The following is an 11,821-nucleotide window of genomic DNA, read 5'->3' as shown; positions in this document are numbered from 1 at the left end:
CACAGGTCAGAATAAGAAACTGTAGTTAAATTATTAACAAGTAGATTAATCACTTTAATAGCCAGAAACCTAATGACAGCAAAGAAAACTGATTCATAGCATGTCAGAATAATGCTAGTGTAAAATAATAACATGAAAGAAGAAAAATTGTATCAGAGAACATTTTACTCCTGTGCAGTATTATTTAGTCTGTATTCTTAAACAAATTTGGCATACTCACAAATTTCAAAAGGAAAAAGAAAACAGGAAAAAAACCCCATAGCCACACTCCCAAGGCAGAAAAGGCAGGTAATAAAAAAATTCCCATCCAACATGCATGTGATTTGATTACTTATTTTTAGTATTTTTTGCTCTGCTACTTTCTCTAAGTAAGATCACATTCATCTTTCATGGACATATGCTCACACTCAGACCCTGTCCTTTTAGCCAGACTGGACCACACATGATGATTTGCAGTACTGATATTTACCAATGCATTTATAATTTCAAGTATTTAAAACATGTTCTAGCTCACACATTTCTGACAAGCTTAAGGCAATTAAAAGTCTAACCAGCCCAGCATTTTATGTAAACTAATGGCATAGATAGCTCTATGTGCTATTTGGGGTCTTCTCAACAATCTAGATATCTTTCATTAAAAAAACAAAAGGAGAAGATAAAAAGGGTAAAAGATCTGCAACTCCAGACAGTAGAATAGCTCCTGAAAGTAGTTGGCTAAAATTTTACTTAACAACGACTTAAAAAAAAAAAAAAAAAAAACCAAAAAAACCCCCTGCAGTATTCAGTAAATCACATGGACCTTTAATTCTGGTAAATTTGTATTCTGGCACAACTTGACACACAAAACAGATCAATTCTTTCACAAGCATAGCTTTTCTTCACACCATTTAATAAAGCAAACAAATGTTAAGAGTAAACACAGATTTTATCTGCATGTAAGGGAACTGAGTTGAGTTGAACAGCCTGTAAACTTTCCTGCAGGGAAGATGTTCAATTTTCAAACATCTTTATCGGGAGCTCTTTTTGTTTGTTTACAGGAAATACTATGTAATCAGAAATTAAATCCTTCCAGGTAACAAGGATACTCAGCATAATCCTGCTGAGATGCTTGGAGATATTTCTGTACACAGCTACATTTTAGTAAAGATACTTCTCTCTCCATCAGAATGTGTAAGTAAATAAATACAGACAGTGCAAAAGGCTACAAAACTATGGAAGCTTGCTGTGAATTCTATATATGCTACAGCAAGACAGTGCACCTGCTCTTAATGACACAGCTAAGCATAAGAGATGATTTTATAACAATGATTTATTACTGAATATTGATTGAAGTGGCTTAATTCTGAAATAAGAAAAAGGTGTTTGTCTTTTGGCATTTAGCGAAGATGAACAAAGTTTCTTCCTTATTCTAATTACAGTTTCAGCATTGCTGGCAACAGAGCTAGGTGTAGGGAAGTGTCACTTACTAGAACTGAACACTGAGTGGTGCTATTTGAACAAAAATGGAGAGAATTTGGTCATTGAAAGTTTGGGATAAATAACTTTTTGAGTGATAACTTTTTGGGTTACAAAACAAACAGGAAAGAGCCAAGTTTTCACGTGAATTACTGGCAAAGCCAACTGATGATAAGATGTAGCCCAGTGGTCCATGCAAAAACCAATTTTTTAAAAAATCTTTATAAGTTGTCCTGCATTGAAACTTTATGATAGCAAGCTTGCAAGAAAACCGAGACAGTGGTAAAGGGATTAAATGTGTTGTGCAAGGATTTACACCTTCTCTGAAGATCATAGGCTTAGCCTATCTGGAAAATAAACACAGGGCATGGGCACAGTCACTTAGCTTAACTTGCCATGTAGATTTCAAACCAAGATAATAACAAAGCAAAACATTTACAAACAAAACATTTACAATTGATACATTCACTTCCTCTAAACATTAAGAAGCTTTTCACAAGGAGGGTGGTAAAACACCGGCACAGGTTGCTCAGAGAGGTTGTGGCTGCTCAAGGTCAGCTTGGAGGGGGCTTGGAGCTCCCTGCTCTGGTGAAGGGCTCCCTGTCCACGGAGGGGGAGGGCTGAAATGAGGTGATTTTAAGGTGATTTCAACATAGATTCAATCACAGTGCAGTGATAACGAACTGATTTGCAGTGTTAAACTGGTGCACCTCTTTGTTTAATATGTAGTGTAAAAGGCGAGTGCCCGAGAAGGCTTGAGCTGCTCTCACTGCTCTGTCGGACAGACTGACATGATAAGTGCTGGAACACGAGCGAACAGCCTCAGGCTGCCCTGGTGGAGCTCACACTTGGAACGGCTCCCCGGAAAGGACTGGCCAGCACTGGAAGGAGCTGCCAGGGCAGTGCTGGAGTGACTGCCGCCGGGGGTATTTAAAAGACGCGTGCACTTAGGGACACAGCTCCGGGATGACCGGGCAGTGCCGGATTTACAGTGGGACGGGCCGATCTAAACGCCCTTACGCCCCGTCAAACACTGCCCCTCACGGCCCCGCTCCGCCCTCAGCTCAGGCCCCGCCCCTGGCCCCGCCCTGCCTGCCGCAGGCTGGCCAATCGCCGCCCCGCCCTCTCCGGGCTAGCCAATTGCGGCTCCGCCCTTTCTAGGCTGGCCAATCGCCGCCCCGCCCTCCCCGGGCTGGCCAATCGCGGCGCGATGCGGTCGCTATGGAGACGAGGGACGCGGCCTGGCCCGGCCATGGCCTCCTACCGCCTCGGGGTCCGCGTCGGGAACTGGCTGGAGGACGAGATCGCGCAGCAGGTACCGCCATCCATCCCCGGGTACTGCCATCCATCCCCGGGCACCGCCGTCCCCCCTGCTCCAGGCTGCCCCTCGGCTCCGTAAATCCACTTTAAACCCGAGATTGTGGGTGCTGGATAACATATTTGCTCCTCTCTCCTTTGCCGACAGGACCTCCTGAAAGATTTTATCCGTAAGAGAGAGAAAGGACAACTTTTCGTACAGAGATTAGCCAGACTTAAAGAGAATATTTTCAAGAAGGTAATTTTTTAAAGAGGGCTGTGTCCACTTCCCCATGACCCCCACAGAGTGGCATAACTCCTATTATTGTTCTGCATACACTAAGAACGCTACAGAAATTATACACTAAAATACTTCTGATGTTAGGTTCAGATAATTCTGTAAAAGTACCGCGAAAATTCTCGTTTAGGTAGAGCTGTCAGTGTCCTCTGATGGATTTGTTCACTTTGGAGACACCGTGCTGCTCGTGAACCCGGACTGCACCCCCCCGGAGGAGAGGGACCCCGAGCTGCGCGGCGATGTCACCCTGGCTGTCGACATGGAAGAAGTGTCCCTGTACTCGGACGAGCCCCTGCAGATCTCACGTGGACTCAGTGCCGTCAAGAGGGTGGACCCCATAGGTCGAAATGCTTTCTGTATTGTAAGGTCTGCTGCTTTATTCTGAGTTATTTTCAATTATTAGTTTAGCTTTACGTGTCTTGTTTTGAGAAATGCACAATGAAGTTTACTAATATACAAAGGAATATGAATAAATTTAATTTATTTAAGAAAGAGTCTTCAATCATGCATTAAGCTTGATTCTATCCTGCATATTACTCTGATTAATTCCAAGGACTTCTAAATCAGCTTAGGTGAACTTGACAGTATCAAGTTCACTGTATCATTTGGTAAATTCTGCAGCTGTTTTTATTCCTGTTGCAGAGAAAATATGTCCAAATATCACTAGTATTAATATTCACTCTCCTGCCAGCAGAAATATGTGTCTTTGCTTTTGCTTTCCATGAAGTGGACATGGTTCTGGTTCTAAAAAATCCAGCATATTCTCTTTCTCAAATATATAGAACAAAAGAACCAGGTCCTGCTCAATAGTCAAAGGCTCTGCCTTAGGTTAAGAGATTTTACCTATTTTAAAAGGTAAACAGCATAAAATGTTGTCACAAAGCAACATCTAACCACAGCCCAAAACAGACAAAACCCCTAAACAATAGTGAACCTGATATTTGAATGTACCTTTTTTCCCTTTGTACAATTTCAACAGTGTTGATGGAAGTGCAGTGGGTGAACCACTTCGATACGGGCAGAACTTTCTTCTTGGCACCAAAGGAGGGGTTTCTGACAAACTGGTAAGGCACCAAAGTTACAAATGGCAGTGGTAGCATGTACTGATAATGTGCATTGAATCCCTCCCTAAGAATAGATATATAAAGCTGTACACTGGAGCCATTTCTTAGTTTTACAGAACAGGCTCAGAATCATGCATAGGTCAAGATAAGTAATACTGAATTAGAAAGTTTATGCTTCTTACCTGAGGTCAGGTGTGCAGACCAAGGGGGCTGTTAGCCAGAATGACTGAATAAGGGAAATCTAAAAAGGAAAGAAAAAGAAATCACAATTAGATTGTGAATCATGAAAGAATTCTTCAAGGGGATTTTAGGATTTTTTCACTTTGAACAACTCACTTAGGTGTTGGAGTTGATGATCTTTGTAGGTCCCTTCCAACTCAGAATATTCTGTGAAACTCCAAAATGAGAAGATTTCCTTTCTTATGAAGATAATCCATAGTAGGAATAGAAAGTCATGCACTATTCCATCATTCTGAGGAAACAGATTTCTATTTCTATTTTAAATGGGAACATTCTTTCCTGCTGCAAATTAAAAGCAAATAAGGTGTTACATGTACATATGCCCTCAAGATAAATCACCAAAACTTTGAAAAAGTTTTCCTTCTCAACAATCACTTTGGTGAAATAAAAATATTTGGAATCTAAATTCAATTTTAAATTAGTATTCACAAATCTGCATATAGAATAAGTACTTAATGAGTTTATCAACAGTGTAGAATTTATCCTATGGGTTTTGCCTGCATAGTTTTAGCTGGGAAGACTGATCTATCAGGAGCCTAGAGAAAAGTTCTTTTGTTCAGAAATATGTTTCAAAATTACATATCTTGTTTCTCTTACATTAATACCGTCCTTAATATATTTTTTTTTTTCAGTTTTATCTGGCAAGTGACCACAAAACATTTAGAGATTTTGCTAAAAAATCTCGCCTTCAGAAAGTATTTCTGACAGGTGAGCTTTCCTATTTGACTTTCTGGCAAGCAAAGTCCTTGGATCCACAACTGCGTCTCGAACACGAAGGATGTCCAGTTCCTGTAAGAAACTAAAACTGTAGAAAATGTTATGAAAATTTAATTGGAACAGGTGGACTACGGAGAAAAAATGTTATGTTGATTTTATTCACTTATTTATGTGAGTTATGCCAGTTCTAACCTCTACTTTTAGGAAGGAGGAACAATTTCTTTAATTAGGAATCTGCTCATAAAAATATTTGTTTCTACTGTTCATTTTGAGGTTGACTTGTTCAGTTTTTCTCATCAGAAATTTTCAAAGCTTGACATTGTTATGTTGTGAGGGTGCATTACATACCTGTTTTTCAGGCCTTTTGGGACAGTAAATTCCATTTCCAATATTTGGAGGTGCGATTAACTAAGAGGTTCTGTACATCAAATGTCTAATAAAATTCTCAAGGCATCTGAATAAGTGGATGTTTTCAAATGTAAATACATTTGAAATGTAAATACATTTGAAACTTTTGTAAATACACTATTTTCCTGTATCAGATAACTGCTGGGCTCCCTGAAGTGCTGGTGTACAAGAGAGTATCACAAATACAATTTTTCCCTCACAGCCTTGAACTAAGACTCATTTACATGAATAAGCTCACTAATAAACACAGTCAAAATTAACTAATTGTTAAAGACAGTCTTTATTCACACTTCTGGTTTAAAAATGTTTGTCAAGTGTCTTCCCTTGCTCTTTTTTTTTTCCAGTCAGAAACTAAAATTATTATTACTCATTGCTACACCAACCGCAACTTAGCTGTTCCGAGGACCTTCTGTGTGTGGTAAGAGTAACTTACAACGGGCAGGGTGTGCACAGTGATGGGCCAGCAGCAAGAATTACTGTGAGGAACAAGAGAAGTGCTTTAGGAACACACTGAGGAAGGAAATGGAAAATAATAGAAAATGCCATTCTCCTTTCCCTTATTTTACTTATTGGCTGTAACATGTGCTGCTGAGTTGCTGCAGGCAGTTGGATCAGTCTTTGTTGTTTGGATTTTTTTTCATTATCATATCATTCTTTTAGTGTTCTCTAGTTTTTTAGTGGTTCTCCTTTTGAATATCTTGAGCAATGTCAGTTTGTGTTACTTTTGAAAGAAATTATATACTAAGAAGTATAAAGAACAAGGGAACTAAATAAAATCACAGTGCATAAAATTCTAGATGCTTATGTCCACCTGAATCAATGTCTCAACAAAACAAAGTTAATCTCTCAATTCAGTTAATACATATGCATTAAATTAATATTGATTAGGCTAAGGAGTACACCAATGTTTCCTATTAACTTTGTAGCAAGACCTGACTGAGGATTTGTGTAAGGTTTTTGAGGATGAAAGATCTGAAAGTTTGAGGCTGAAGAAGTTGTTAAGTAGCCAGAATCCTCCTCAGTCAGAGAGAAGTGGGGATGAGTGCATAACCAACTTTTAGAAATTGAGTTGGTCTATCAGGGCCTTATTCTTCTGGGGCTCCTTTTAGCTCTGAAGCTAAAAAGGTGGCATTATTTTGGATTTCAGATTCCTAAATTATTCATAGGAAACAAAGTGGGTTATTTTGTTTCTTTTAAGTGTCTGGTACTTGAAAGTGCATGGTGATATTTCTGAGTATATCAAGGAATGAGAAAATCTCAATAAATTCACAAGTAATGAAGATATGCTGAATTTGCATATATGTTAATTCTCCCTGCCTATCCCATCTCTTTTGACTTTGCAGGTCTAGTTTTGGAAGAGAATTTGAAGTAATTTGTCACAATTATCTTGACGCCCGCAAAGTGGAAGAAGATAAGAATTACTGGGAGATAATTACACAAAATCCTGGTCCTCGAGATGGTACAATGCCTGAAAGACCCAAAGCTCTCCCAGAAGGATATGAGCATAAATAGTTTCATGAAAAGACAGAGGCTGTAAAAGCTCAAGACCACAGCCAGGAGAGGTTGATGAGACTGATTATTGTTTCTTTCTGTTTATATTTTAGTTTTAGAGATGTTTATTTTAAAAATGGAAATTAAAGTCTGTCATTAGTAATATTGCATAATCTTGTTAACTCATCAAGGTTATAATGGGCAAAAAACTCTTTAAAGTTTCGTGAGCAAAATGAAAAAATTGTAAATCAGGAAATGCTCCATTTTCCATTTTCACATTCACCAATGAAAAAAGTTGTCAGAATCCAGAAAACCTAATAGATTTTCATTAAATTACTGCCTCTCAGAGTATACTTAACCAATTCTTCCAAAGCCAAACCAGTGTCACAATTCTTAAAAGGGTGAGTGGTCAGTTTGCAAAACACTCAAAATCAAACACACACAAAGTTATCATGGGATGCTTTGACATTTAAAGTTCATCTGAAAGAAAGTTGGTTGTTGAGTTTGTTCCACCCTCCTTCTAGCACAACATTGCCAATTATTAAGTCACTAATGAGACTTTTTTATCTTGAGATTATTTTCTAATTCATGGATATAAAATTGAGTTTTTGATGTTTTCCCATGTATTCTAAACACTTTAATATCAAGTAATCAAGAACTTGAGCACAGTGATACAGACTAGAGACTTACAAAAACATTTTCCATGCATCACCATGTTCCATTTACCTCTCACTCACAGCATTTTTCAATCCATAGTAATTTCTAACAAGTTTGAGAGTAAGGTAAAATTGTCAAAGAAAATCAGGCTCCCACAAGTTTCATGATAGTAAATACTAAAGCAGAAAGCAAATATGATATGCTGTAAGTTTATCCAGTAAGAAAAAGATTGTAGTCTATGTTCTTACCTAATTAGACAACAGAATATCCACATGAAAAAAAAAAAAAATAAGGCCTTGAAGGGTAGAAATTTCAGGTGAAACTCACATTTCCTTAAAAACAAAATCAACCAAGTATAAAATGCAAATACCTGGAAAACAGAGGTCATTACTGCATAGATTTACCTGTCTTTCTATAGAAGCTGAAAAAGCATCACAGAGAATCTTCTACTGCATGGCATTCCATTATATCTGTTTAGTTAAACATATATTTATTTCATCTCCTACTGTACCACAAGAGCAGGCTCTTTCTGCACAAGTAAGTGACAGCCCAAGTAAAATGCTACACTGATACCCATTTATAAAAGATTCCAAAGATCTTCAGTGATTATAAAGGGCAATTAAAACTTTCTAAATTTTCCAAAACAACGCTACTAAACTTTCACAAAAGAAGGGATTGGTCCAAACACATTTTTAAGCTCTATTCCCAAATAATCTGTCTGAAGCCCACAAGCAAGGCTTACAAAGCTTTACCTTTATTCAATATAAATTAAGTCAGCAGACTGCAGCATCTGGCATAGAGGATCTCAGAGCAGCAGGCGGAACATGCTGCTGTGACATGCTGCTTTGCTTTGAGGGACTGTACTGCAGAGGACAGCTTTAGAATCACACTTCTTGTGTGTAAACCTTTACCTGTTATAGATGGGCTGTTTTAGAGGAAATTATCTTTAGGAACTTATTTAACTTTTTCCTTTCATTTTCTATGTAAGCATAATTACCACGATTTGAGATTTTTTCTAGAGGGTCTGTTCATAATCCAACATTCAGAGGTAAAAATTTGCACATTTTCACAATGGATTGACCTAAGTTTACTTATGTTTTATAGATATTAAAATTTAGTAGATAAAGTTCCATAGGTATTTTATTTTAGTAAGACTTAAACTGCAGGAATGCACTGTAGTTGGCCATTGGATTTTACTGGTATTAGATGCAGCTCTTTCAACTCTTAAGTCTCTTAACTCTGGGTCAAATGTAGGAAACAAGAAGAGGCCTTAGACCAAAACCATTTCTGAAAGGAAGCTTCGTGTAAACTCATGCAGGAATGAGGACTGCGTGGGCAGGGTGCCTGGGCTGGCTGATGTTCTGAGTGAGTGTTTGTGCGTGTGAGTGGAAGGAAAGCAATGCACTCTGTACAAAAACAAGTTTTGCAAAGACTTAGAGGAAAAACAAAGAGATCAAAAGATACAGAAATGAATAAAAAAGCAGGTAATGTTGGAATTTGGTGCTGATTAAAAGTGGCTTGGAGACTTGTGTATTTTGATCACTTTGTGCTCATTGCAAAGGATTTCTTGAACTGAAAATAAACCGGATTGAATCAATATTCCTGATTCCATTAGCAGTGTAAAACCCACAGATTTTTTGCATAGCTCTTATATAATATCATATGTATTTATAATTAATCTAATTCACGATAACAAATACAGATATTTACCCGTTTCCCAATTTCTTTAAAGCTGTTTTTGCACTTCTTAATATTGTCCACACGATGGCAGCACAACTTATAAACAGCACAATTCCTGCCGTGTCGGTAAAACAGCCTGAGATGTTAAAATCCAAATGAGTCCCTGCAACAATGCCACAGAAGGAAACCGAGTTAAAACAGACTTGAATTCTAGGCTGGGATATGTCATTAATGTTATATCATCTTTTTGGAAAATAAAGTTAAGCACAAAGGTAGACAGAGCAACACAGGACGTTGTGTATTGCATTCAATCAACTTTATATTAATTAGAACATTAAGTAATTTGTAACAAAAGCATAATTAGAGGAACTTAGGAGCTTTTTCTTTCACTTTCTCTGTAAAGATATTAAACTTGATGTGTGACGAGCAATGCATATTTTTATAGGGCTACTGTTATTGCTTTTGCCAATTTACAGAAATTAGAATTATTCCCATTTTCACAACAGAATTATTGACATAATTCTGCTTTGATTCTGTAGGTATTAAACTAGGAAAAAATCAGGCTGTGTAGAGTGCACTGTAGGTTTTGTAATTGATCCATTTGCTGATGAACACAGGATTTATTTTCAAGAATTATGGAATTGAATATTTGTGGAGAGTATGAACAATCCTGCTATTGCCAGTTAGAGTGACAATATTTCTGGTGGATGAGGCAATGGAGACCTGAACCACACCCCAAACCTGACCACTATGTTGCTTTTTCTTGTCCTAATAGTGTGTATCATGAAATAAGGGCAGTGATGTTTCCCTCCTTTGCAATGCTTTGTTTTTTGTAGGTGTATGTATTTAAAAAGCTTTCAATGCTTCTTCCAGATTCCACCCAATATGGATAGCTCCACAAAGTACATTGTGGGAAGATAAAACTCACTTTGCCTCCATCCCAGACAGCTCAAAAGCTGTTAGGATGAAGCTGATCCTGAGCTATTAGTCCTTGCTGAGGGCCAGGGTGCATTAGTCCAAATTTAGTGCTGTGTTACAATAGCTTTTCACAGGCCTGAGGCACAGAGAGTGCTCATATCTGCACGTTTTGCTCTGCTGTTGGGTGTTAGCAACACAATATTGAAGTAAAAAGGAGAACTCAGAGTCAGCAAAGAAAAGCTGACTGGTTAACTCACACTTAACGCTGGAAAATTAAAATCCAGTTCAAATATGCCTTTTCACTTCCCTCTCTTCCACATTCCTCCCCAGCTCATATTTCACATCACATCACTTCTCTGCCATGTTGTCTAGCCCAAATGTACTGATTTACTGTGGTTATAAAGTGCTCTTCAGCACTCAGCACAACTCCTTGGCATCTCACACCTAATCACATCAGTGTCTTCAGAGCTGCTTTTCTGTTCAGTGATTGTCACAAAGTATTGTTTCAGCTCAGACAGCTGATAGAGAAGGAAGCCATATGCAGGTTTAGTAACTGACTAAAACATCTAAGGGGGAAAAAGGCACAGAGAACATTACCATAAGATTCTACACATCAGTGGAAGAAAATATCCAAGCACTGGAAAATTTGGTGGAGTTGGCAGGTAAGAGGGTGATTTTGATAGCATTCTGTGCCCACTCACCCTAAATTAATATTGCATGTTGGTTGTAATTTGAGTGGGGTGGGTGTGAAATTATCTTTTTAAACCATAGCTGTTGTTTTAGAAACACTTAAGACTTCAAAGTATGAAAATTAAACTAAGGAGGCAACAAAATTTAAAAGAAAATACAGATGTGATATGCAAAATACATTAAATACAGGTGAAAATTATGAAATCTCTGTGTCAGAAAATTACGAAATCTCTGTGTCAGCTACACTTCTCTTCTAATTATATTCTGTTTTAGGCTTTGTCCCAGACCTATCCACTCTCTGCCTGACCTGCCTTGTTTCCTTGCCTGAACACAGCACAGAGGGGCAAGCCTTGCTCTGTCAGCTCCCCCCTTCAAGTAGGTTTGACTTTGCCCTGGAAGCTGTAAAAGGGAATCTAATCCTCAGTGCTCCATTCTCCTGGCAAAGAGGAGGAGTGGGGAAATCTGTCACCTTGCTGTGACAGCAGGGATATGAGCAGCCATAAGGATATAAACTGCAGGATTTGCATGATAAATTAGCATTACTGACAAGAAGAAGGATAACTTGGCATCAAGACGCAGGGAGACCCTTCCAGTTTGGGGTTTTTGGGGATTTTTTTGGTCAATACTGTGTGCAGACAGTATGCAATGAAACAATTGACACTTTTCTTCCCTTTTTTTCCCACTGCTGAGCTTGTACAAGGCAACATTCACTCAACAGAAGGAAATTGTCAGTATGGTGCTAGAAAGTATTGCTACAACTAAGCCACCTTCTCTTGAGAAATTTCTATATTTTCTGGCAAGGAGGACGCAAAGTACAGCAGAATAGGCTCAAACATTTAAAAATTCCTGATGACATTAATGCCCACATTCAGTGATGAAATTAATTCATACACATGAATCTCTGCTC

At 38.3% G+C, this 11,821-nt stretch overlaps 1 protein-coding gene across 2 annotated transcripts; it reads left to right on the top strand.

Moving 5' to 3' along the window:
* Positions 1–2,701: 2,701 nt before the first annotated feature.
* Positions 2,702–9,137, top strand: CFAP161 (cilia and flagella associated protein 161). 2 transcript variants are annotated; one of them, XM_058033442.1, is made up of 7 exons: positions 2,702–2,770; positions 2,921–3,010; positions 3,180–3,415; positions 4,029–4,113; positions 4,986–5,144; positions 5,823–5,896; positions 6,822–9,137. In XM_058033442.1, exons 1-7 carry the CDS (start codon positions 2,708–2,710, stop codon positions 6,988–6,990), a joined length of 876 nt encoding a protein of 291 aa, XP_057889425.1. In that variant the 5' UTR covers positions 2,702–2,707; the 3' UTR covers positions 6,991–9,137. The 2 variants fall into 2 exon arrangements, with proteins under 2 accessions (XP_057889425.1, XP_057889427.1); XM_058033444.1 differs by lacking the exon at positions 5,823–5,896 and having other exon boundaries at positions 6,822–6,902.
* The last annotated feature ends 2,684 nt before the right edge of the window (positions 9,138–11,821 follow it).

This window comes from Melospiza georgiana, chromosome 13 (genome assembly GCF_028018845.1).
Source record: "Melospiza georgiana isolate bMelGeo1 chromosome 13, bMelGeo1.pri, whole genome shotgun sequence".
NCBI classification, from domain to species: domain Eukaryota; kingdom Metazoa; phylum Chordata; class Aves; order Passeriformes; family Passerellidae; genus Melospiza; species Melospiza georgiana.
The sequence above is the reverse complement of the archived record's forward strand: the minus strand, read 5'-3'. Positions and strand labels throughout refer to the sequence as shown.